The sequence below is a fragment of the Desarmillaria tabescens genome (assembly GCF_030435595.1).
Source record: "Desarmillaria tabescens strain CCBAS 213 chromosome Unknown EV420scaffold_29, whole genome shotgun sequence".
NCBI classification, from domain to species: Eukaryota; Fungi; Basidiomycota; class Agaricomycetes; order Agaricales; family Physalacriaceae; genus Desarmillaria; species Desarmillaria tabescens.
In genome coordinates this window covers 390,637-415,197 of record NW_026848328.1, presented here as the reverse complement: position 1 = coordinate 415,197, position 24,561 = coordinate 390,637, and the positions used below count along the sequence as shown (strand labels likewise).

Here is a 24,561-nt window from a genome sequence, read left to right as displayed (position 1 = left end):
TAGTACCTGGTTCAACAAATCGAAGATGCCGTGCCATTGAGAACATTTCCTACATTCACCCCTCCTTACTCGCTACCGCGTCGCCGCATCCCATCTTATCTCATCTCATCATTACATGGCAATGTTCCGCAGTGGGAGCCATAGGGTACATTGCCATCACACGACTTGACCGTGGAATACTTTGTTCAAGTTCAACACAAGTTGAATCCGTCTGGTGGATATTTTCAGAGCTTACCTGAAAAGTTCGGTACAATTGCTGGTGGGCAAGAAACGAACCTGAAACCCTTCATCGAAAGAAATTTGAACATCAAGCCGCACCTCATTAATCATTTCCGGGGGACGTGGACAAGACGTGGATCGTATGGAGAAGGTTTTCTCCAGTTCATGAAGCAGATCCCGGATCTTGGTCCACTCAGATCGACCTGCTTGACGAACTACTAGGCATCCGCAGTTCATTGTGAGCAACTATGACTTGTGCACAGTGCAGTGTGCATTGGCAATGATTTGGTCAAAAACACAGTGGGCACGTGTTCCACTGCCCACAGACTCGCATTATGAATGTAGATTGGGTACATCGACTCGGAGGCTATTCAGACTGATTATCAAACGCCAGCTCCCCGCTATGGAGTTCCGTTCATGAGGACAATTGCTGCGAGTTCCCACTGTAGTAAGCAAGGTATCTGGTCCAGGTTGCAGAGTTTTCTCGCTGAGAGGGCTTGAAATTTCGAAGGTATAAGCATCTCCGGGCGCATCAATTGTTTTACTGGAAGGCGCCATTAGTAAACGTGTTTCGGTGAACAATTATCGCAAAGAATATAATTCCAAGTTATTTTCGAATTACACCGCTCGAGGAACTCTGCATCCACCACTTGAACACAAATTCCAGCCACAAGACCAGGGAACCCATCACGCAATACCGAACCACGCCAAATCCATAGTTTCATGGACAGGCACTGTATGTCCGACGCCTGCAGCTGAATAACCAACGACTACATCGCCGTATGTGGTCTTTGTGTATGCCGACTGTGGGTTGTTTTGTGCCGTCGTCGTCGGTGTCTGCGAAACGTCAAGGACATTGGTCCACTCTTTGATCTCTTCTCCATAGTTGGGGTAGGCCAGAGTCGTATCACTGTGAAGATAATAGCGTCAGGTTACGCAAAATATCAAAGCTAGATGAAGATTCATACGCGGTACCGTGCCACAGCATCATCTTCGGACGTGAACCCGTATATCCTGGGTAGGCCGCACGGACTTCGTCGCCCTATATTGGGTTTCAAAAACGTAACATTGACAAAAGTGCGATAAGAACAGACCCATTGTTGCGCGGTCTGAATGAGCTGTCCTGTGGAACATTGAGAGTTCCAAGCATTGGGACCAGCGAAGCAGCCAAAGGGTACACCCGAATATGCAGAGGCTGCCGCGAAGAGTTCAGGGTATGAGCCGGCCATGACGTTCGTCATCATCGCTAAACGGACGAGCCATCAATAAATGCATGAATATAAAGGACATGACAAAATTATGAAATGACAAACCTCCAGAGGACGTCCCAGTGACGAAAACCCGAGATGCATCAACGCCATAGTTGGCGATGGCATAGGTAACCATTGACGCGATACCCTGTGAATCTCCACCACCATTGTGCGACAACGTAGCAGGTGTGTTGACGTCGAAGCACTTTCCGCTTCTCGGGGCGTCTGGGTAGATGACAATGTATCCATGTTGGTTCGCGAGATTGGCGTATTGAGTGCTTGAGTAGTAGATTTGAGCCGAGGCCGTGCATTCGTGGATGGCGACGATGAGGGGAGGGTTGCTTGGGAGGGTTGCGGGTCTGTAGACGAACATGCCTACGTTGTTCGGGTTAGGCCCAAAGTTGGTCACTTGTGTCAGTATGCCAGCTGGGGGAAGGGATCCTGTGGGGGTGCTTCCGGTTCCAGTAGTAGTAGAGGTGGGGGGAACAGCGGTAGTAGAGGTGGGGGGACCAGCAGGGATGGTGGTGGAAGAAGCGGCTCCGGGTAGGCATTGGGAGTAGTCTTAAGATGAGAGATCGTCAGCAAACATGGTCTCCTACTCGTTGCAAGCACTTACAGGCGTTTAATACCACACACTGTGTACCAGCAACGCAAGTGGTTGGTCCAGTCCATCCAATTCCCTAAAGACACAGGTTCAGAGAACGAGTTTCGGAAGGATGTAGACCATATGTACCCCACATTGCCCCCATGTTGGTGACTGAGAAAGCACCGGACTGGAGAGTGCAGCGACAATAGCCAAAGACACAAGCGTGGAAATCGATTTCATCTTTCAGAGATGTAGAGGACGACGGATTTACCCCTCAACTTTTATGTAGACCCACTTCACTGTAACCTGATCAACTGAGCTCGTCATCTACCCGCTAATTCCCCGAATAGTTTCCTGATTTGCATCACATGCAGGTAGAGCTGATGACACTGGGCAATACTCGTCATCGAGGATGTTCCGAACCAACATCGGTGGACCCATACGGCATTAAGCCCAGCCAGCAGTACGGAATGCATACTGCCCAAAAGCTTGATTTATATCAACTTTCGACAGCGCTTCCGTCGACAATTTACCGAGAAATACGATGTTCAATGAATGGTATCTCGACTCCGAGAAGGGCAATATCAGTAGTTATGGTCAGGCTTCCATTAACAAGGTTTCTCACCTTATGGTTGGAGGAGAGCATGCGGGAAAATCTCCTTAATATACCGGGTGTTTCGGTGTATAGATCTGCCTTTACTTGTCAGTACTTGATCCATGTATAAATGCGTAAATTTGGGGTATTTCGAATGCCAGGGTAGCGAGATGCAAGTAGGTAAGCACTTGGCTTGCACTGGCAGGCCGACGCCAAGCTCAACCAAATAGTCTGCGTGTTATTGAGAATTAACTAATTAAATAATAAATATACAACGTTGAGACCTGCTCAACGTATCAAGGATTAATGGATGCTATTGCTCTGCTCCAAGCTTTGCAGTGGTAAAGATGCTTCATTTCGTATCTTAGCCGATTCTCAGCTTGAATTCACCATACTGAATGAAGCGTTGATCACTACGGCAATAGATACCAAGTATCAGTGTTCCTTCTTCGAATGACCATTCTTGGTCTTCAATCTCGAGGTTCTACGGGCAGTGACATCCTTAAAGGCACTTTCAACGCTACTATCGTTGGCTTCCAGTTATAGATATATCTATCTCCAGTACCTCAATTCGAGCTGCAAGCGTATTCTGGGGTTCTAGTCAGGCTCTTCCGCTAGACCTGACCGGTCCCCTACAATGAGCAAGCCCTTCATCGACGCTTGCTGATTGTAGGGGCCAGTCACAGGTCTACTCTTTCGCATTTTGCTTCGGACTATGCACTCAACGGCCTTGACAGAGGGCTCGAATGCTTGAGCACTAGATATGGATGATCACGACCGTCGTTGGTTGCCGACCATCCTATAACGCGCGAGTAGCAATTCACCATTGATGAAAGTGATCGCGGAGTCCCGAGGGCAGGAAACGTACTGCCTACGGAAGCGGCGACCAAAATGATGGATGAATCTAGGAGCCCACTCGCCGACTCTTTCCCGCAAATCAGACTACTCCGCTTATATTACTGAGTGAGAACCTGCGCACTAAGTGCGCAGTTCTAAGATAGATCAGCCTGATCAATCTGAACAAATCAAGCAACTTCTGACCTCGAATAATCGAAGGCTACAATAAATGGGTCAGTACGGTTCTGAGCACCTACTACGCACGGGCAGCATGCCTCGATGGTAAAGCAATGGCCTGGCTTCATGATTTCCAGGCTCTTCACTGTCTAAGCGTCATTCAATTATAGCAGCAAAGTCCAGTGACTCAAACTTACAGGCGTGTAATATCCAGGGTTTAGTGTGGAAGGTCGTTCCAATCCCATGACCATGAGTGAATTGCTCCGATATACAAAATCCCATGCGAAGCTGAGATCTACAGCCAGCTACGATGACCTGACCAATAGCTTTGAAGGGTTTTCCCGGTCCGCAAGCTGCTATACCTGCCTTGAGGGAGTTTAAAAAGGAAACGATGTCGTGGACCGCGCTAACTTTAAGCACTGGAATTTGTCATGTCTACTCAACATCTCCTATTCGAAAAGGCAGCCAGGATGACGAGTTTACCCTCCGCTTCCCATCGCCTTTCGTCCCTCTTGGAATCACGGATCATGTTTTCTGACACCCAAAAGACATGACTCAAATATCGTGGACGTCGTGCCGTACCTACACTCACCCTTTCAATATCATGATGTTGTCTTGCTCTCTGAAATTCGATAATTCTGCCCGGTTCGTTGTGGAAATTTCCACGTACTGTATGGCAACATGGCCCAGGCCAGATCGTACTTGAAATAAAGACATTTCAGAGTTTGCGGCTCCACCAGTCCCGCCATTGTTAGTCCCCGTCGGGCGTTGACATTTTTAATACCCTTCAAGGAATTATTCCTCCGCCACATATTCCCCATCTGAGAATCCTGGACCTTCTCAGGAATATCAAATAGTATTCATGCGTAATGAAGGTCCATTTCCTCAATACGGATTGGGTAGCCAGTCATCATGGTCACTTGGACTCGATTTGATCCCGGTCAGCCTCATGGCGTCTGCTTCGTGTCACAGCTGCTATGGGGCACAAAACACTGGAATTGCTGCCTGCCTGTATCGCTAAGTATACATTTATTAGTCTCAGTTAAATTGACTATTTCCTGAAGTCTCAATCACTCAGCTGCCGCCGCATCACCAATGCTACTGGTAACTTCGAGACAGTTACCACCGGTGTCTACATACAGTCTGCCGTCTATACATCTCAGAAGTCATCTCCTAAAATTCTATCTAACGTACCTGGTTCGATATATCGAAGACGCCGCGCCATCGAGAACCTTCCTGCATTCTCCCCTACTTACTCGCTACCGCGTTGCCGTATTCCATTCCATCTCATCTCATCTCATCAGTACACGGCAATGTTACACGGTGGAAGCCATACAGAACATTATCTCACGACCTGACCGCGGAATACTTTGTTCAAGTTGGACTTGTTGGTAGATATTTTCACGGAGCTCAGTGGTCCCCCCATGACTTGTAAAGTTCAGTACAGTGACTAAGGAACTACTTGACCTGAAACCCTTCATCGAAAGAAATTTGAAGAACATCGAGCTGCTTCTCATTTCCGGGGGACATGAGTCGTACGGAGAATGCTTTCTCCGGTTCATAAAGCAGATTCCCGGATTTTGGTCTACTCGGGTCGACCTGCACAAGGGCTTACCAGACATCTGCAGTTCTTTGCGAGCACTCATGACCTGCTTTGATGGAAAATACCACAGCGTGAAGGTGTTCCGCAGACTCCCTTTGTGAAGGTACCCTGACATCGAGATCACTCAGACTTACTTGGTACTTGGAGAGACCCGCTTTAACGAAAAATAGAGACTTTCATGTTTCGTTATGATTTTCTTTCAGTTTAGACACCGTTTGCAAATGGAAGATGAAAGGACTGGGGAATTCAAAGACCAGAGAACCTTGATTAATCTGCCCTTGCTGAGCGCTGAACCCTAGCGACATACAAGTCCCCAAGTCATCGCCTCTGGTCCTGGGTAATCGTCGAAGTCACAGTGGTCGTATAATTCAATACATGGCCAAAAAGACAACCGTCAGCTATATAGTATTACAAAACGACAGCAAGAAAACAGCTGCAAGACAACAAATAGACGGTACAAAAGCACATCAAGATAGACAGCACAAACACACTACAACATATACACCAAACAGATTCCTCCGTCCTACTAAATTCGCGGCTCTAGATATAGAACATACTGTCCTTAATATTGTCATGGAGCTGAAAACGCACCATCAGTCAGCCGTAATACTACATAATAGAAATACACTTACCCCGTTGCCCCAAGCCTTACGCGCAGCATCAAACACTCTCGCCGCCTCCTCATCCCGGCTGAGTGACCCAGAAACAGTCGAGGCGTCGTCCGTCAAGAAGTCATTCAAATAGCACCTTCCCCTCTCGCATGCAAGATCCGCATAATATGCCGCGGGAATGAGGCTCACAGCTTTCGTGGCCCGCGCGTACAAATAACTGGCATCGTTCGTTCCCTTCTGAAGATCATCCACACCAAGGCTGTTCTCGTCGTAGATGACAACGTAATGCGTTGGCCTGACGGTGCCCTGCAGACCAGCGTGCGCTTGGAGATAGAAATCGTAATCAAATCTGCATACAAAGGTAAGAATGATGCACTGGAGGAAAGAGAGATGATCGCTTACACTCCGGTAACACCCTTGTCAACCACTGTCCCAGGTTTCGTGTTACCATTCTTATCTGCATCTGGACCATTTGTAGGGTAGAACCTGAAAGTAGTTGAGCGAAGAGCCAGGGGAAGACAGCAGTGCAACCTACCTAGCATTATGGCGCTTCCCGCATATGATGACAGATACAAGCGGTTTATACGCCTTTCTGTCCTTGGTATTCAGTCTCTTCGCAGCCTCCTTGATTTGTACAAGCTCCTCTCGAATGACAATATCATATTGGCCCTAGAACAGCAATGTCACCGAGACCGTCGCAGTGGATTGCCGATGTCACTTACCTCGGAGACACCATCCCGGAACACTAGAATCCTCTCCGGCAATGCCTTGTTCTTCTTCTCATAAGCTAACAGACGTTCGAGCAACATATGCTGCAGCTCCTCGACGACCTAAACGGGATCATAAGCAGCCGCAGAGAAACTAACAGGAATAGAACCAACCTCCTTCGAATGCCTATTGGCATCAGGCCTCTGGATCCTCATGCTCGCCGGGAATTGGACAAAATCATCATCCACACTCGCCACGACCGCCGCGATCGACGGAGTGCCAAATCTTGTCCCCGGAGTAGGGTGGGTAACATCGATCCCCACCATCATTGTCTTCTTCTTACGCAACCACCTCATCGCTTGATCGTCCAACTGAACACACCCTGTCAGTACGTCATTCAAACACTCTTTGAAGATAATAAATACCTTGTGATTGATCCCGCCAAGCTTCGTATTCACCTTCAACGCGATATTCGAGAGGTATTGGTCCTGTTTGTCCTGTCTCAAGGCTTTCTCAAGCTGCATCGTAACCGTCTGCAATCCCAGCTCAGAGTCTCCGATCCGCTAGTACCATCTATCAGCGAGGGCCTTCCCAGATACAAAAGAAGTACCCACTTTGACACCAGGATAAATGAAATTATCCCTATGCATTAACAATACCAACACAAAACTCGGCCTAGGACCTGTTTGCATCGCATGCTGCAAATACGATCTGATAGTTCTCAGAGAATTGACCCTCCCAGGATCCTCGTGCACAGGAGGTAGCGCTGGTAGCTCCTTCAGCAATCGCGGCATCCCTCCTGGAACATTCATCCCAGCCGATTGCAGCTTCCTCGAAAACGCTATGATCAGTGGCTGTATCTGATCCGGGGATGGATATCTGTTCTGCGTTCGTTCCCGTATCGGGAGCACCCAGAATCCGCTGACAGTCGCACCGCGGTGGAACTTGACATCAAGGATATTCCACGAACCGTTGGCTACTCTCGGTACACCAACGCGATACGACAACGATGGAGGGGCGAGTTCACGAGCTGGAATGACAGCCATTTCCAGGTCGATGGAGAGGCCAAACCCGTCGATGGGCGGCTGAGGAGGCGAAAGGGATAGTCTTTGGAACCCCTCATCAACAATAAACTCCGCGTTAACGCGCGGAGGGTTACACGCCAATCGAATCATTTGTGAAACCTCTTGTTCGCCTAGCCGTCCTCGGTACGGATTCCCAGCTTCGATCGTGCACAGTTCCGCGGGTAGCCATGTTGGTTTCTTGATACTCCCGACATTGACAACTGGGAGGTCAGCTCCATGACGCAAAGTAATGTTATATTCTGTACGAGGGTATGTGAGCCTCTCATAAGTGGACTCTAAGGACGGTCGTACGCACTTCTCTTGAAGAATTCCTCGACTGACATGTTCTTCTTTCCAAATTCCTCGCACGGGAAAGTAGTATTCCGAGCAGACTTGCGGCCAATCTCCCAGAGCTTGTACCGACGTTTATGACCAAGATGGTTAGTGACAACTTTAATGCTTCTGGCTAGCTCCTTGGGAAGTGTTGGCATTCCACCTGAAGAATTCCGGTTGAACGACACAAGAACATCTGCAAGGTTACCTGGCTCGACGAACGGGGCCATACAGACATTGCTAATGGGGTGCGTCAACACTTGTTTGCGTTTCTTCTGTGCGGTACTCACATGTTAACCATTAGTTGCTGATAAGCCGGCCGAACAGACGTAGAAAACCCTCTCCAAGCCAAAATACCGGGTCCCAGACCCCTGCGCTCATTAGGTAGTGGCGGAAAGTAATATTTATTCTGTCCGATACGCACACCTGTGCGTAGAGGATTCTGCTGCAGCGCGAGATTGAGGGCTGAGATGATGGGTAATGGATCGTAATCTCGGTATTCCTTGTCAGCGTTGAGGTATCTAAAGAGAATGTATGTAAGCCCAGTCAAATAAGAGTTACAGGAAACGTACTTGGAGAGTTCATTGACGTTCAGCTCGCCCTTGAAGACGAAGGAAACCTGGTATGTGACAGCACCAGTCGGGGGGCCATTCTGGCCCTCTTCGAAGAATGGTACTGCTACACCCGAAATTGGAAGCTTCACGGCCGACACGAGGCGTGCACTTCTATCATGAGCAATAACGCCCAGATGCGGACGAACCTGAGGATTGGCCTCAAGCAACTGGAAAATACGGTCTTTGCGCTTGTTCAGAAAGGTTGTGGGCTCGACCTTTATCTCGTACTCGTACAGAGGGCCTTTAGGAAGCTTGACTGCAAAGAAATTGGCGCGCAAAGTGATGGGCTTGCCCAGGGTACCAAAGCCAGGGCGTGTTGGGCGCTCCGGCTTGGTTGGTACCTTTCGAAGGGCATCGATGAGCTTCTTTTGCTTGTCTGGTTTCAGGCGGTCAGGAATCTGTGCCGAAACGTTTTCCTTGTAGATGACGGGGCCACCGAATCCTCCTCAACCACCTCTTCCACCTCGACCTCCAAAGTCGCCACCACCACGACCACCACGGCCCCTTTCAGGACCGCCTCGTCGACTCATGGTAATGTAGTTACTGAGGGGAGCCGGAGAGCCTGTACGGAACTGAGATCACGGGCGCTCGAGGCCTCGAGGCAATGATGGAAAGAGAAAAAAAGATAAAATTGAATGATTGCAGAGAGCAGCAGCAAGAAGATGAAACTGAGACCGGCGGAGACGAAGACGTCGTTGTCGGTACTGTTGACGGCGTCGTCGTCGTCGTCGATAGTAGCCAAGAAGGAATGCGTAAGAAGCCCATATATATGCAAGTTGAAACTCCGCTGCGGGACCGAAAGCTGTTGTGCTGTGACCCTGAAGGCCTGACTCCTCTAACAGGATAATGATGACTCGAGGAATGGTTAGTAGTAGCAGACACGCAACAGAAACTGTAATTCACCTCTTATGAGCAAGCGAATATTGTGCAAGGGGACTAACCACGAAACTGTAGCTTGAGGGCCTTCGCATCTATGCAGCATGTCCCTCAGATTTTGTTACGTCAATCTGTGAGTTCACTTACTGACTTGACATCGTGAATAAGTCTGATTCATCGCACATTGAATCAAAAAGGAAATACACGGAATTGAGTATTTCAAACGTCGTCGGTACTCTTTTCTGCAGGACCACCACGGCAAACGTCACTAGATGGATATGCTTTGAGCGTTGGGATAACGAGTATAAGAACCTAGAGGTGGTGGAATCGGCAAATTACAGACGATAACAGTCCAATCAAGTCTGCGGGTGGTTGAGTACCTCTGGTGAAGAATAGAAGCAAAGGATATACGAGTTTATTGATCCTGTATTACTCTTGTGGAATCCAATCCCGGAACGGAAGGTGCTAGCACTCGGGCAGTAATGAGTATTCAAGCTGACAGAGGAACGCCCGGGAGGGACGACGTCTACATGTCACAAACGTAGACTCGGAGCTGCGAGGATGGTTTCAGCACAGTATCATCGGGAGGATGAAGTACCTTGAAGGGTATCACCACAATGGGAACCTTTAGCAAAGCACCGAACTCATATCTGATAACATCGTGTACAACGATGACCAGATAGAGTAAAAATACTGGTGCACGTATAAATGACGGAGGAAACGTTGCTGATAATGACACCAGCATCCACGACCAATACTTCCACGCCCGAAACGTAGCGGCCCTGTAATTCCTCACCTCGATATCAGTCCCACCTGGACCAGTAAGGCTCTCCCTTCTGAAGATGTCTTGTGTCCCTCCTCGTTGTCGTTGCGATGCTCCCGGTGAGTTGCTTCCTGAACGGGTCACGATGCCAGACGATAGCCAGTAGTTTATTTCCCAACACAACGAATGCCAAAATGTCGCAGCTGGTGCCAGTCAGTGACGACTCAATGCATAGTAAATGGCCAAAGATGGGCGACCACTTCCGGTACGACGATCTATTCCAGCAATCGAGGGTAATATCTGGTTTCTAAAGCGTGGTCCCTCAGGTCGACAAGATTCACATTGACATTTGGGCTTCTAAAGAGAGAATCAGCGAGCGAAGATAAGAGAGGATTGGAGGGAGTACTTCTACGGTACGAACCCGCGTGAGCCATCTGATCGTTAACGTTCTTCAAAAACAGATCAGGATCGACGTGAGGAAGAGGGACTGGGATAGATGGATTACGACGGCGTCAGGCAAAAACACGGTGACCATATCAAGGTATAATAATGCTCGCTGCCCCAAATCACAGTCTGAATATTAGTAACATGATCCTGCGAACAGGTCTATCAGCGTTTGTTGGATTTAGACACACGGGACCAGTTTCATATTCTTTTATCCAGTTCTATGACCCATGACCGCATAGCCGTTCCTTTAACATTGACTATGCTCTCTGGTAAGAAATGAGATACCTGCATACCGACGACCGGCGCCGGTGGCGAAACGACTGGAATTGTATAATTACCAGCAGATGCCATAATGTCCCACATAGTCACGAGCACAAGTTACGCATGCAATTGATTCTGAAAAAGACGTATCAGAAAGGGAGAACAGCGGACAAAAACCTTGGGGTAAATAACCGTTGAACTTATGCCTTCTGTTTCATGTTGCAAACCCATGGTAAAAGGTAGCTGAAAACGAATCGCTGGTCGGCTTTCATGGCATAATCGAGAGACTCATATTACACGCCCAAAGATACCGAGTATCATGATCCCCACATGCCGTACTTGCTGTTCCGGAACAACGGCAGATGCGATCCGTAGAAACCAGAAAAATCTCACGTCTGTCTGAATTTCCTACCCACAAGGGCTACACTGGGACCGTAAACGTCTGAATCATAGAGCGGTTCGATTACTGGCACCTGCTCACGAAATAGTGATCAAACAAAGGGCAGATCGCGCTTGGGAGTCCTCCTCCTTGTCCTTGGTTATCGAACCAATGGAATTGGGGCTGCGCGACGCACACAACGCCTGCTACTAGGCTGACTCCTTAAAATCCTAAGCCTTGATTTCAAAGCAGTGTAGAAACGACCCGATCACTCACATACGGCGATTACTTGCCCCAATCTTAGACTCTGCTGTAAGATAGCTCCAAAGATCACGGTGGTAAAAGGGATGAGGAAGATGAGCACAACAGGTGAGAAGAGGTCTTCCCCAGAATAGAAAATCTGAGCCGAACCTGGACCAACTTGTAAGTTCCGTGGTGAAAATTAATGGATTAAGGAATACCCTAGAGATCCGCGGAACTACGGTATGCATCGGACGCATTTGGATCCGATAACTGGACTGGGAACACGCATGCATAGCTTCACGATTATGCAACGTAGTTCGAATTCTTGATACAGCTCAACATAGAACAAACCCTTTTCACGGATATATACCTTGCGAAATATTGCCAGCTAGAAATAGACAGCGGGGTGCCGGTTATCAATGAACGCAAAGCAGTCACATCAAGTGTAGACAATGCCGGGTCGAGCTTGGTCAATTCCTTCAAGTTGACACTCTCCTAACCAGAAGTCTACTACCCGCAACCGTGGAATTTTTGAGCGCTCATGGCAGAGTGTGAATATTAAGGCGACTAGCATCCAGTGCGAGAATTAAAATCGACGAAACACAGAGTACAGGATCGGTGTAGCTGGGTTGAGAAAAAATACCGCCTTAGCACTGGTATTCGGACATGAAGGTAAGTACTCGGATCCTCGGGCGTTTTTGTTGCCGAACCTTCGTGCTCAGGCAGGCCCGCCAGGGTTAGGGTTACACTGCTTTCATCTTCACCAAATGGTACTATCGAAATTCTTATCCCACATTTTCTGCAGAAATCCTCAAGGGATTCTCAATGCGTTTTGCAAACCGCCGAATCATAATTCAAATTTCCTTTTGCCGTGCCAACCTAGTCTCGACCTCTCGCAAGAAAAGTGAAACGATTTCCAGTGCCATCATCCCTTTGCGATAGGTACAGTAAGTGTATTCTGTGATTGCGGAGGGAACTTCCATTGCAGATGTCATCTACAGGTGGTTGTATATATTGAGGATTCGGTGTCCCTTTCCCGCTGCCTTGGTTCGTGGCGGATTATTGATCAAACGTCATTGTGCTTCTGCTCAGCGTCACCCAAATCTTAGCCTAACGGCCTGCTGCTAGCCAACCGGTGTACTCCCTGATATTTGTAGCTGTGATCTTTTTGATCTAACCTTGCTGGTTGCTAGTACTTACCTCCTATAGTATCTGTTTGGTGTCTATGTCCGTCTGCCGTGCTCTGTCGTCTGCGTGTGCGTCCAGGACTGTGATAAGAATTTCACTTTTGGGTCTTGACTGTCTCCATCCTTCTCCAGCTTGCAGCGCTCTAGCTCTTCGTCTGTTAAGTTTATATCGAGCCGATTCGGGAGAACTCCGCTGCGACCTCTCTTACCTCGGGCTTTCCCGCCAACTCGCTGCATTCCATCTCAGTCATTTGAGATATGATGCCAGTGGGCCAGTGGGAATGGACTCGGGTCAAAATGATAGCTCCATAATCGAAAATTCATGAGGATGAGGATGATCTTGAGCATAATATGGAAATATGAGCGGGAAGACCCTGACCTTTTGATCCTTGATTATTACCTGAAATGATATTTTCGTTACTGGATGACTGAAAGGAATCTCAATCCTTGTTCCAAATGGGATCAGGGTGAAGTGTCGGGAGATAGTCTTCTCCTTGCTGAGAAAATTCTGTTACTAGTAGGTCATAGAGACTACCGGACTCACCTCCCAAAGTCCTTTGTCAACTAGTGAACGGCCATACCTTTGAAAGGTTGCCTGGAAGATAAAGATACTGCGCACGTATGATACAATCCGAAGCATCATCTGGCGCTTAAGCCATTTTCTATAGATCCTGACACGGGTAAGACTTTACTTTTGATCCTCCAATGTCATTTGCTTGAAAGTCGACATGGAACAACTTATTTCATAGTTCCTTGAGGTCTGCTAGTAGATCAGCCTACTCAATACAATATAAATGATGGTAGTTCATTAGTAATGGACGAGAGGAAAATGTGAGCTCGCGACCGTGTAGCTGCAGCTGAGCAAACATTTTTTTCTACGTCTAGTCATACTACGCCCTTAAATTAAACAACTAAGCATTGCGAGGAGTCGACAACTCGGTGACCGTCAACATAGAAAGCAGAAAGTATTACGACTCCGAGTCGGATTCAACTTTTGGCCAACTTAACGCCTTGGACTATCTTACATAAGTGACCGGGGGCCGTGATGCGGCGCAGCCAGGCCGACTGATTGGGACCTTTTGCTGCCGCCGTACCAACACCACGCATACCGCGCATACCGAGCAGCATACCCGGCGGACTATCTTGCTATGAATGAACTCTCGAAAGTGTTGCCCTCAAACAGTTGATCCTTTGGTTTCAGCTGTAAAGCCTTGCTGAACTTGAGAACACTCTCAAGTTACTCTCAGGGTCGAATGCCGCGAATCTGGGGTCGACAATGAACATATCCTTCAATCAATACTACATGCAGGGCTGTTGCATTAATGACAGTGGGCATGTGAAGCGTGTTGATCTCGGCTATTCGGCTCATCCTTCATTCTCTTTTCGAGCTATTTTCTATGGTCGCGGAGGTTGAAAAGTCTTCATGAACATCACGTTCTCGGGATTTTCGTGATGCTCCCTGCGAACATTGCTGGTCTTCCTTCTTAGCACCAGATGCATTACCTAATGATTTAAGCTCTCAGTTTTTCTAATGTCTGCGCGATTTCTGGGGCTAGTATTCCGTATGGAGATCGCACCCTTCCCAGTTTTCTATTTCTGTTCACCTGGCGCTTAACGATAACGGTCAGACTATGCCGTGCCATCTTCCTCGTCATAGTTGCTTCCCGAGATAGCCCGGAAAGCCGATCTTCTTTGACCATTGATTGAAGGTGCTTTTGGCAGAATCATAGCCTAGTAGCCTTTTGATCACGAGGAGGAATATATGAGCGAAAACGGTGAGTTAATATCACACCAATTACTGCCAAGTCGAGGAAGTAATACTGATTATTGTGCCGATACGATCTCTCTCAGGAACGAACTGAGTGAACCACAATGTTATACACTGCCTAGTACTGTCGTATGACCAGCGGCCTTAAAATCTTCACGGTATCCCTTTAACTATACACTGAGTGCAAGGAATTAAAGTTGCATCAGTTTAGATCTGTCCACCTTGTCCACCTTGTCCACCTCTTATTCTTCTTTTTATTGTTGTGTGGAAGCTGCCAGGATCCTTTCAAGTGGCTTTGTTCCCCATCGCCTCCGGAAGTCGCAGAATCCGTAATTGCTTCGGACGGTTCAAGTTCGCCGATGAGAACAGACTCTCAAGACGCATGCATCAAGAAAAATAGTTCACTGTCACGATGAGTACTCCCACTCCCACTCTAACACCATCCTTCTATGGTGCCAGCGTCGAGCTCTCCCGACCATCTCACGATGTCTACAATCAATGGTACCAACAGCGCGTTAACTTCTATGATTACAGACAAATGCAGCAACGGCCTATTCAACAAGTCAATGACCGACGCCCAATAGAGCCTGGTATGCAACGAGACAGGCACAATAGCTACGGCCAAATGATGAGCAACATGTATCAGAATTGCCTCCCATCGATCAAGGCTGCTCCTCCGTCAGTGGAGCAGCCACAGAAGACGCCTCCAGACAAGACAACGCCCACACCCACGAGGGACATGGATGGAAGCTCCAATCGCAATGGCGACAACGCCCTTAGACGCAGACCGGGTGCGTGTATTGGGTGCAAAAAAGTCAAAATGAAGTGCAATTTTGCACCCGGCGAAAAAAAATGCCAGCGATGCAAGCCCAAAGGTTACCGTTGCATCGTAGAAGCCCCGAAACCAAAGGTTTAGTAAGCCATCCATGTATGAACATTGCTGCACACTCTAATTGTACGACAGCAAGCGCGAGCGCCTTCTAGCCGAAATCCGGCAGAAAGATGCTGTCATCGAGCGTCTCCTCAAGCAGCTTTATAATCCCTACATTACGACACCTCATTCAATTGATGAATACCTCAAATCTGTGTCACCCTCCGACCTCAACAATCCTAATGTCCTTGCCTGGCTCAGTCGCCTCAAGTCCGCTGTACAAACAGATGTCGGAAGCTCGTTTAACCGTCTTCGTGAAGGCATCGATGAAGCGGGCGGGGAATATGATTCAGGTCAATGGCTGCATGATCAGCGGTATAACCTACCTGTCTATAGCAATCAAGAGGCACGGGACTGCGAAGAGATGCAGACGCCGCTTACTGAGTCCTTACACGCTCCTGTCGGACCCGTCCCAGATTTGACATTTACAAGTCGGAGTGGAGAGGAAGGGGAACGCGAAAATTCTCCGCGCGGCACAGCTTGCGAGCCACAAGAAAGTTCTTCGAAACCCGGTTCGTTTCATCGTTATCGCGTTTCTATTTGGTACACTGATGTGTCTAGAATCTGGACCATTGGAAGGGAACCAATTCTTCAGAGATACTGGCTCTCGGGCTCGTGACACTTGAAGACGCTGAACAATTGTTTGACATGTGAGGCTCCTCGGTCTCCGTTTCGTTCGCATTTTTCTGATTTGGTTCGATTTGAAGCTTCTATAAATATATCAATGTGAGAAGCACAGGTTCGTTTTGATTGTAAGGTACGCTGATGATATGATGTAGCCCTTCATATCCATCCTCGATCCGATCTTGCTTACTCCAAAATCGACTTTGGCCCGATGCCCCGTCCTCTTCACAGTCATCTGTGCCATATCGTCTCGATATCATCCCCTGAAGTCGAACATTTACCCGATAGCCATGCACTTTGCGAAACATTCGGCCGCAAATGTCCTCATCCAAGACGAAATGAAAAGTATCGAGCTATGCCAGGCTTATATCCTGATGAGTGTATATGCCGTCCCTAAAAGGAGTTGGGATAGGGATCAGAGTTGGTTATATGCAGGTCTGGCAGTTAGGTACGCTCAACGTATCCTGTTGTCTTATTTTCTGACTTCTCAATAGTATCGCGACTGCACTTCACTTGTATCAAACACCAACAGCGAAGCCAGAGAACGAGATACAGGAACGCGAAGCACTCAACCGAGATCGTATCTGGCAATCATGTTCTCTCCTCGATCGAGGGACAGCGATACAATTTGGAAAGCCTTGGACAATAAAAGAAGATATGACGATAATTCATTCGGAGGAGTGGTATAAACAATCCCATTATAATCTTGACTCTGATGTGCACCTGTGCGGGTACAGTGCCCTTTTGCGCATCATATCAAGGTTCCATGATGAGGTGCTGTCAAAGCAGAGCAGATTGATCCATTCGGAGAGGGGAAACTTGCGGGTCGTCACCATGAGATATGATGCGGAGCTAGAAATATTTCAGGAGGAATGGAGGAGGAAATTCAGGGCTGGGGGATTCCGCCGTGGAGCTATGCTCAAGTGTAGCCAGCTATACCTGTAAGTTCAGAACCGTTTTCTAGACCAGACGTAACATTAAGACAAGCTTGCGCTTAGATACGTAGCCTATTTCAAGCTGGTGATGTTCTCTTTTGGTTTCCATCAAGTCTTTCATAGAGGTATAGAAACGTGGTATGATTACTTCTTTAGCAAGGTTCGATCCTCCGTTTTTCTTTTGGATCAGGTCCTTGATGCATTTGACAGTCCCTCGAATACGCCAAATCTGTGATCAGATGTGTAAACGAGGATCTGGCGCCTAGCGGATTTATGCGATATGCTCCAGATCATCATTTCATGTGTATCGGATTCGCAGCTGTATTCCTGTTCAAGGTACGTACTGTGTCATTAATTCGATTTTCGCCAACTTAATGAGACTAACAGCTCTTACGACCGGAATTTTCGTCCCTCCTGGATAATGCTGATAGAGACGAGAGCATGGTTCTCATCGGGACCTTGATTGAGAAATTTAGCTCATCCGATATCGCAGTAGACGATCGCCATACCCCGAAACTGTATGCCAGATTCTTGGCTACCATGTTGGGCAAGTACCAACGCAACGACCAGAGAACGGCTTTCGGAGTCTCGCAGACAGTTTCCCGGGAGAATATAGGCATACCCAGGAACATAGGTGGAGAAGCGAATGGACATGGCTATAACCAACAGTCATCTGTTGCCCCAGAACAAAGCGGATACGATTCTTTGGGTTTTGATTATAGTTCAGAGGCGACTCATTCAACTGGCACCCCACTAGTACAGTCCGGAAGCGAGGCATATTTTCTTCATTTCACTTACGGGAGTGGGAATACTAATGAGAACGGTGGCGTGGGCGGCCAGGGGAGTATGGAAGACGGAATGTCTGCGTTGATCCAAGAACTTAATAATACCGAGTGGTTGCGGGAAATGTTAATGCCTGGGTATGGTCTTCCTGTTGCCATATACTCCAGACAGTACCTGACTCTTTCTTGGGTATAGGTTTACGTAGTTTCAAGAAACAAAACCTTCTAAACATGGATAATGTACGAAAAACGCTGGACGAGCGACCAATGGTATCTATCACCGGGTAATTTCGAAAGCCATGACGAATTTTAGCAACTATACGTCGAAACCCCTGTTGCTGAGCGTCTCGTTGGTAGAACATTGCTGTTGCACGATCGTGGTTATCTCGGAATTTTATTTCATGTCTGAAATCGTGGACTTTATAGGGCGTTGACTCGCGCGGCCACCAACATGTGAACCCAACTCGGGGTCGTCTAGGCATTACGATCTCTGGTATGCTGCGATGGATGTGACTTTGATTATCCAAATCGACGAGCGATATTTGCAAGACTATCGATCTGAATTGTGTTCGACTCTGAATTTATCTCATTGTAAGCGACAAGTCACAAGAGGAGTTGAAGCGAGATGACGGCGGATGGGGGAAATTCCTTCGGCCGTCGCCGGTGCCGGCCCGACGTGGCACCGTTCACCTCTCTACTTACCACGACGACGACGGCGTACTGCTCGCCATGGCTGCATTGCGACGAGTAGCGTCGCACGCATTGTCATCGCCTGCACGTATTCGCCCTTTTACTCCTAGCCGTGGCCTGTTCACCAAATCTTCCACTGTCCCGCAATCACCCGTTCGTACGGGTCTGTATGCGACCGTCTTCGCCATTTCAGCAGGTCTTTTCGCGGTATACTACTTCGACTCGCGTTCTGCGATTCACCGTTATGTCTTGACGCCTCTTCTGAGGTACTCTTTGGATCCGGAGACAGGGCACAAGTTTGCCGTGCAAGTGCTGAGAAGTGGACTAGGGCCCAAGGACGTGGTTGCAGACGACGAGAGACTGAAATTCGAGGTGCGTTGCGCTCTGTTTTGATATTTTTGCAATGACACAAAAAATTAACAGCTCTGGGGAAAATCAATATCCAATCCGGTCGGTCTTGCAGCTGGTTTCGACAAGGATGGCGAGGCAATAGATGGTACGCTGCCAGACGTTCCAGCGTCTCCATTCCTAACAATTTGCAAGGCCTCTTTGATCTTGGATTCAGTTGGGTGGAGGTTGGCAGTGTAACCCCAAGTCCACAGGTACGTTGACTGTTCAATCTTCCTTGCCATCTTCTAATACTGAGCTAGTCAGGGAACCCCCGGCCGCGTTTCTTCCATCTACCTGAAGATTCTGCAGTTATAAACCGCTATGGATTTCCTTCACAAGGGCATATATCTGTCTTAAACCGGATACGAGCGCGTATACCGACATTCCTGCTGGAGGACAATGACACCGCGTCTTTTCGCTCTGGATCCGTCCTAGCTGTCAACCTTGGCAAAAACAAGACCTCACCAGCAGATTCAATACAGGACTTTGTTGATGGTGTCCGCATGTTTGGACCTTATTCCGATGTACTGGTGGTCAATGTGTCGAGTCCCAATACCCCCGGGTTACGGTAGGCTTGCTTCAATTTAACGATGACACACTCATTGAATTCCGATAGTGGTCTCCAAGGTCGCGATACCTTACAGACACTCCTTGAGGGCGTGACAAAAGCCCGGGACAACCTCCCTCCATCTGCTGTGACTTCTACTCCCAAACCCAAACTAATCTTGAAGATAGCTCCGGACCTCAACGAGTCGCAGCTCGTCGAAATGGCAGAGGTGCTACGAAATAGTCGTATTGATGGTGTCATCGTGAGCAACACGACTATCTCACGACCATCTTCACTCCACCACCGTCAGTGATGCCTTTGTAATTTAAACGTATATCTCATGCATGTCTTACAGCGAGTAAAGTTGAAGCTGGGGGACTATCCGGGGTTCCTTTGAAAGAGCTCTCTTTGTCTGCACTCAAGACGCTTCGACAGCATCTTCCGGAGAGTATACCTCTCATCGGGTGTGGAGGTATATCTTCTGGAGAAGATGCGCTGGACTACGCTAAGGCCGGGGCGTCCCTGGTACAGGTATATACGGGCTTTGGGTATGACGGTGCTGGTGCGTGTAGGCGCATCAAAGACCAGATTGTCGAGACGCTGGCCAAGGACGGGGTCACTTGGGCGGATGTTGTCAGTAAAGCGGTGAAGGATCTAAGCTGGAAAGAGAAAGAGAAAGAAAGCGAAGTGTCACTGCTGACGAAGGAGGCGGAGGAGCTGAAGAGGCTCTTGGATGCACTTGGAGATAAAATGGGATCCGGCGAAGTTGGTGTGTAAGTAGAAACAATGCTTCATGGAATTATTGTGAATGCCCTCAGAGAACATACTATTTCTGCCACGCATTCATTAAGTGTCTTTGGTGGTTCCTTCGTCAGATAGAAATTTGGTTGTTTCAATATTTGTCGTACGAGCTACTACTGTTCCACGTGTTAATACGCACATTACTTTCACAGCCGCCATCCATCATGTTTATCGAGTGGGCAATATCGACGCCGTTCCGAAATTCGGACAACGCATTTCCAGAGGACCGAGGTGAATTCAGAAAATCATTCATTGGAATTTCATTATAATCGAGATTGTACTGCAAACGTATACCCCCATTCGTTGAGGTCCCGATACTTCCCCATTCAGTATTTTGGAGATCGCGAAGAGTTGAGTTGGATCGACTGTGACTGCATGTATACAGGAGGAGGAAGGAATAACATACACACAGAGATGCTTTTTACTTTATTGCGCCCCTCGCTGCGAGTGTCAAACTTGGAGGACTCGACCCGACCCGATATGGCCAGTGGTAGATTACCGACTCGGATGCCATCCTGATCCCGGACCGCAATTAGTCGACGGCACCGAGTCGGGTGGCAGTGCACCAACGATCTTTGTGATCGTGAATGAGCTGAAGGAAGAAAGATGGACCAAAGCAAAGAGCCTCGAATTTGAAGAGAACTGAGAACGAGCTGGAGTGGCTGTGTCGCAACTCGGACGAAACGGGAAATACATTCATGGAAAAGTAACAGAAACAAATAAAAGTCTTTTCAACTGGATTTTCATCGTCTTCCAAGTTTTCTCGCTGCCATCATCCATCGGCGATCAATTTCGCATGTAGCGAAGTGTGGACCGTAACCATCTCGTTCTGGTTACGTGTGGGACTCCCGCGTCATCCGAATCAAAGCCTTGAGAGTTGGGGTCCTTGCCAAACTGTTACTGGCTCAGGTATATACCACCTCTGTTGGATAAATTAATTATTAATATTATATTCTCCAGACGAGAGAAGAATGACTGGCAAGTATATAAATTTTGCCTGTCGAAATGATATTCATACGGGACCTACAGCAAAGTATCTAGGCCGTTTCGTCCGCACAGGAAACCCGCTCTCGATTGAATGTTCTATATCTAGAGCTTTCTCTTCCTGGAACGTTGAAATACCTGTAACACGGCTAGCCTCGAATGGGTCCATCTACCCCTCAAGTTACAAATTTTCTTCGTTACTTCCGAATCTTTGCGCTTGACACAAAACATGCTTCAGAGCCGCAGGGGACTGATAATATTCTCTTTGTGTCCTCAAGGCGCATTTGGCCTCGTACGCCGTGCGGCGAGGGATTTTCCTATGACGAGACGGTTCCCCATTTGGTTCTCACCGCTTGTGTGCGAGTCGGACAGGGTCGCTTATGCGGGCGTAACCGCATGAGGAAAAATCTTGACGAGATCGACCAATGATATTCCAGCGATCACAAGAATCTGAGATTTAGGCGGTCCTCGATCGAATTTCATTGACGAGCAGCCGTTGCCCTTAGCTGAGCGTCGCTCCTGCGCCTGCTTTCGTTATTGGAGTTTGCCTTCCAACGGCCAAATGGCACGAAGCGCTTGCGTGTGACTGGTATATAGGGACGGGCGTGAAGACAGGAAGAGACCAGGTTCTCTGCATCCTACAGTCTTCTACCACTGCTCAGCTTCTTACAATGGCTCTCCCTACCACTCTCCTACAACCGTCCTCCGCCTCTTTGGTTTCCAATAAGGGTCCAAGGGAGACCATCACCTCAGACTTTGCCTCAATCTTCTCGAGTGTCAAAACCTTCCTTGCACCACCGACTCGGACTGAGGTTGGTGCTTGCTGGGAACTCTGCCGTCTTCAAAACGGAATGGGATGTGCGACGGTGTTTCTACCAGTTGGTGAGTGTGGATCCTTGTGTCTTAATTATGCCGTCACTAAGGGGAAATCGTAGCGTGGTCTTTAGCGATGGTTTACCACGCATACCCCGAGCTAACGGGAATGGAATGCCTTACCCGGGCCGCCGTCTACTTTTTCCTCTGTGTCGGCATCAAATGCTTGGTGAGTTTAGAATTTCCAATGCTGTCTTTCCCATCTCATCTTTTATCTCAGATCATGACCATCGATGACATTCTTGATTACGATATTGACGCAAACGTCGAACGTACAAAGAACCGGGCTCTCCCCAGAGGTGCCATCAGCATCGAGCGAGCCTGGTTGTTCTTCGCTCTCCAAGTCGTGATTGGTGTCTTTTTGGCTTACAAGGTTCTGAGCCCTGATGCGTAAGTATTTCGCTCTAATACTGCTCTCTTATGCTTACCATATCTGTGCACTATCCAGTCTGCGCATCTCCATGTATGTATGGCCGTTGTACGTGCTGTACCCCACTTGCAAACGCTGGATGTACTTTGCCCCCATCCCTTTGGTAAGTACCTCTAATTTACGCAGAACTCCGCAACCTAACCTTCACTCCCAGGGCTTGATGTTCAACATTGGAGTCTACATGGGATGGGCCGATCTCACTACTGACGGCAAAATTCCCTACCACGCCCTCACTGCTGCATATCTTGGCGCTACAATGTGGACCGTCACATACGAGACCGTATATCAGCACCAGGACAAAGTTGACGACGTCAAAATTGGCATGAAGTCACTTGCCATCCTGTGCGGCAAAGTCACTATTCCAATCTGTTCCACTACCACCGTTGGCTTTGCTGCTCTGATGTCATGGGCTGGTTATTTGAACGGCCAAGGCACTGCCTATTATATCGCTGTCGCTCTCTCAGCCTTCATCTTACTGAAGGAACTCCTTGTGACAGACATTGACGAACCCAGGCAGTGCATGAAGTTTTTCCTGCAAACGCCGACCATTGGTAATCTCATCCTTGGTGGATTGGTCGTTGATGCTGTAGTCCAGCGTGTCCTCGCAGGAATCCCTCTCTAATGTATACACAATTGTACTATTAACTTAACAATATCTATCGGTCACGACTTATTGCTTGCATACCTATCGCTTACGGTCTAAGCGGCGCAGATCCTCTTCCCAAAGGGCTTGTCAATCTCGCTTACCGACTCGGATATTTCATGCCGTATTTTAAGAGCATCACGGACCGCAAATCTTGGACGGCCCCGAGTCGGGATCGCGATTCCGTAGTAATGGGGATAATGATGGAACGTCGTCTTCTGCAAAGAATATGCCTACAGTGTATACGAAAGTACCCTTGTGACTCAGGACAAAGCTTCACTGTTTTTACATCCCGTACAGTTGGAGTCATGCCGGCCAGGCGTGCATGAGGTTATCCACTGATAATATCCCCCCTCCCCCCCAGATACGGAGGCCAACACACCTCTGGCAGGGCGATTTGAAATGGAAGTAGACCTTCAAGGCCCCATTAAATAGCCATAAAGGGGGCCTTGGGGACCCCCCTTCACTACGACGTTCCACCCTATTAATCCGAATTGGGAATTTCATTCAAACCCATATCGGGATCGACCATCCGTCGACCTTCTCCGCGCTTCGGACCGCCTGCACATTACCCGCCTGTGGTCGTGCATGCTCCCGTACCCTTGTATACATCGGAACATATGTAGTTAAGGCATACAGTCAAAGACGATAATATACTGTTGCTTCTCTGTTGAATCTTTGCCCGTGACCTGTGTTTTTAGTAATCTTTCGAGCTTCTTTGACCTTCCCCCGCTCTCACGGGTCGCTTCCCAGCGATAGATTTTTAGAATTTAGCTACAACTCAACCAATAACATCAACAGAAGGTCCTCTGCAAATGTCCCAATCCACGGCCCACTTGTACTTATTTTCCGGAGCGTCTTTGGGAGCTTCCGCAGTGACCTTCCAGCTTTGAACTGCCGCTATTGATACCACTTGCCTTGTACTTCTCTTCTCCGTTTTCCATTGTCATATAAGTCACAAATTGATTCGTTATATACATTTTCCATGTATCTGTGTAGGCTGTATCAAATATTCCGGACGGGAACTCGGGGGCTATCAGTCCTTCCGGGCAGTAGAAGGTTCAATCATTTCAATGACCCGGAGAACGAACATTGTGTATCTTTTTGGGATCTCAACTTTTCCGGAGAATTAGTATGGTTGGTTATTCTTGACATCTTGCCCATGATGAATGGATCCAGAATGAGCTAGAACAACTTTCTCTGTCATTTCCTGTACAATCGTGAACTAAAGTAACAAATTGTGAAGGATCCAAGTTCTCATCATTAAACAGCAACATTAGCTTTCAACAGGATTGCAGGGTTGTTTATTATAGGCATAATATTCTGAATGCAACTATGCATTCTGCTCATGATAATATATGCTCGCAGTGAAGATATGGAACAGTTAGTATATGGGGTACAGAAATGATC

General features: G+C 48.0%; 5 protein-coding genes across 5 annotated transcripts; 3 read left to right on the top strand and 2 right to left on the bottom strand.

Annotated features, from left to right (window-relative positions):
* Positions 1-673: 673 nt before the first annotated feature.
* EV420DRAFT_633305 (putative acetylxylan esterase A) lies at positions 674-2,429 on the bottom strand. Its single transcript, XM_060482878.1, has 6 exons — positions 2,203-2,429; positions 2,086-2,149; positions 1,533-2,030; positions 1,314-1,465; positions 1,188-1,261; positions 674-1,129 (listed from the first exon to the last, which is right to left on the bottom strand). The coding sequence occupies exons 1-6, from the start codon at positions 2,293-2,295 to the stop codon at positions 907-909; spliced, it is 1,104 nt and encodes a 367-aa protein (XP_060328303.1). The 5' UTR covers positions 2,296-2,429; the 3' UTR covers positions 674-906.
* Positions 2,430-5,332: 2,903 nt separating this feature from the next.
* EV420DRAFT_1697717 (argonaute-like protein) lies at positions 5,333-9,127 on the bottom strand (the record flags this gene model as incomplete). The annotated part of the gene is made up of 12 exons (XM_060479447.1): positions 5,333-5,846; positions 5,900-6,227; positions 6,281-6,364; positions 6,414-6,547; positions 6,601-6,708; positions 6,760-6,957; positions 7,012-7,149; positions 7,201-7,910; positions 7,967-8,223; positions 8,274-8,504; positions 8,556-8,973; positions 9,052-9,127. The coding sequence occupies 12 exons, from the start codon at positions 9,125-9,127 to the stop codon at positions 5,808-5,810; spliced, it is 2,721 nt and encodes a 906-aa protein (XP_060328302.1). The 3' UTR covers positions 5,333-5,807.
* A 5,806-nt stretch (positions 9,128-14,933) lies between these two features.
* EV420DRAFT_1645493 (fungal-specific transcription factor domain-containing protein) lies at positions 14,934-17,989 on the top strand (the record flags this gene model as incomplete). The annotated part of the gene is made up of 9 exons (XM_060477787.1): positions 14,934-15,436; positions 15,486-15,984; positions 16,014-16,102; positions 16,160-16,178; positions 16,232-16,524; positions 16,571-17,017; positions 17,075-17,171; positions 17,222-17,347; positions 17,399-17,989. 9 exons carry the CDS (start codon positions 14,934-14,936, stop codon positions 17,987-17,989), a joined length of 2,664 nt encoding a protein of 887 aa, XP_060328301.1.
* A 457-nt stretch (positions 17,990-18,446) lies between these two features.
* EV420DRAFT_632983 (uncharacterized protein) lies at positions 18,447-20,463 on the top strand. The gene is made up of 6 exons (XM_060482877.1): positions 18,447-18,855; positions 18,907-18,979; positions 19,027-19,085; positions 19,134-19,441; positions 19,490-19,725; positions 19,776-20,463. The coding sequence occupies exons 1-6, from the start codon at positions 18,523-18,525 to the stop codon at positions 20,195-20,197; spliced, it is 1,431 nt and encodes a 476-aa protein (XP_060328300.1). The 5' UTR covers positions 18,447-18,522; the 3' UTR covers positions 20,198-20,463.
* Positions 20,464-21,755: 1,292 nt separating this feature from the next.
* Positions 21,756-23,169, top strand: EV420DRAFT_632937 (UbiA prenyltransferase family-domain-containing protein). Its single transcript, XM_060482876.1, has 5 exons — positions 21,756-22,087; positions 22,141-22,247; positions 22,299-22,468; positions 22,527-22,611; positions 22,663-23,169. Exons 1-5 carry the CDS (start codon positions 21,877-21,879, stop codon positions 23,128-23,130), a joined length of 1,041 nt encoding a protein of 346 aa, XP_060328299.1. The 5' UTR covers positions 21,756-21,876; the 3' UTR covers positions 23,131-23,169.
* The last annotated feature ends 1,392 nt before the right edge of the window (positions 23,170-24,561 follow it).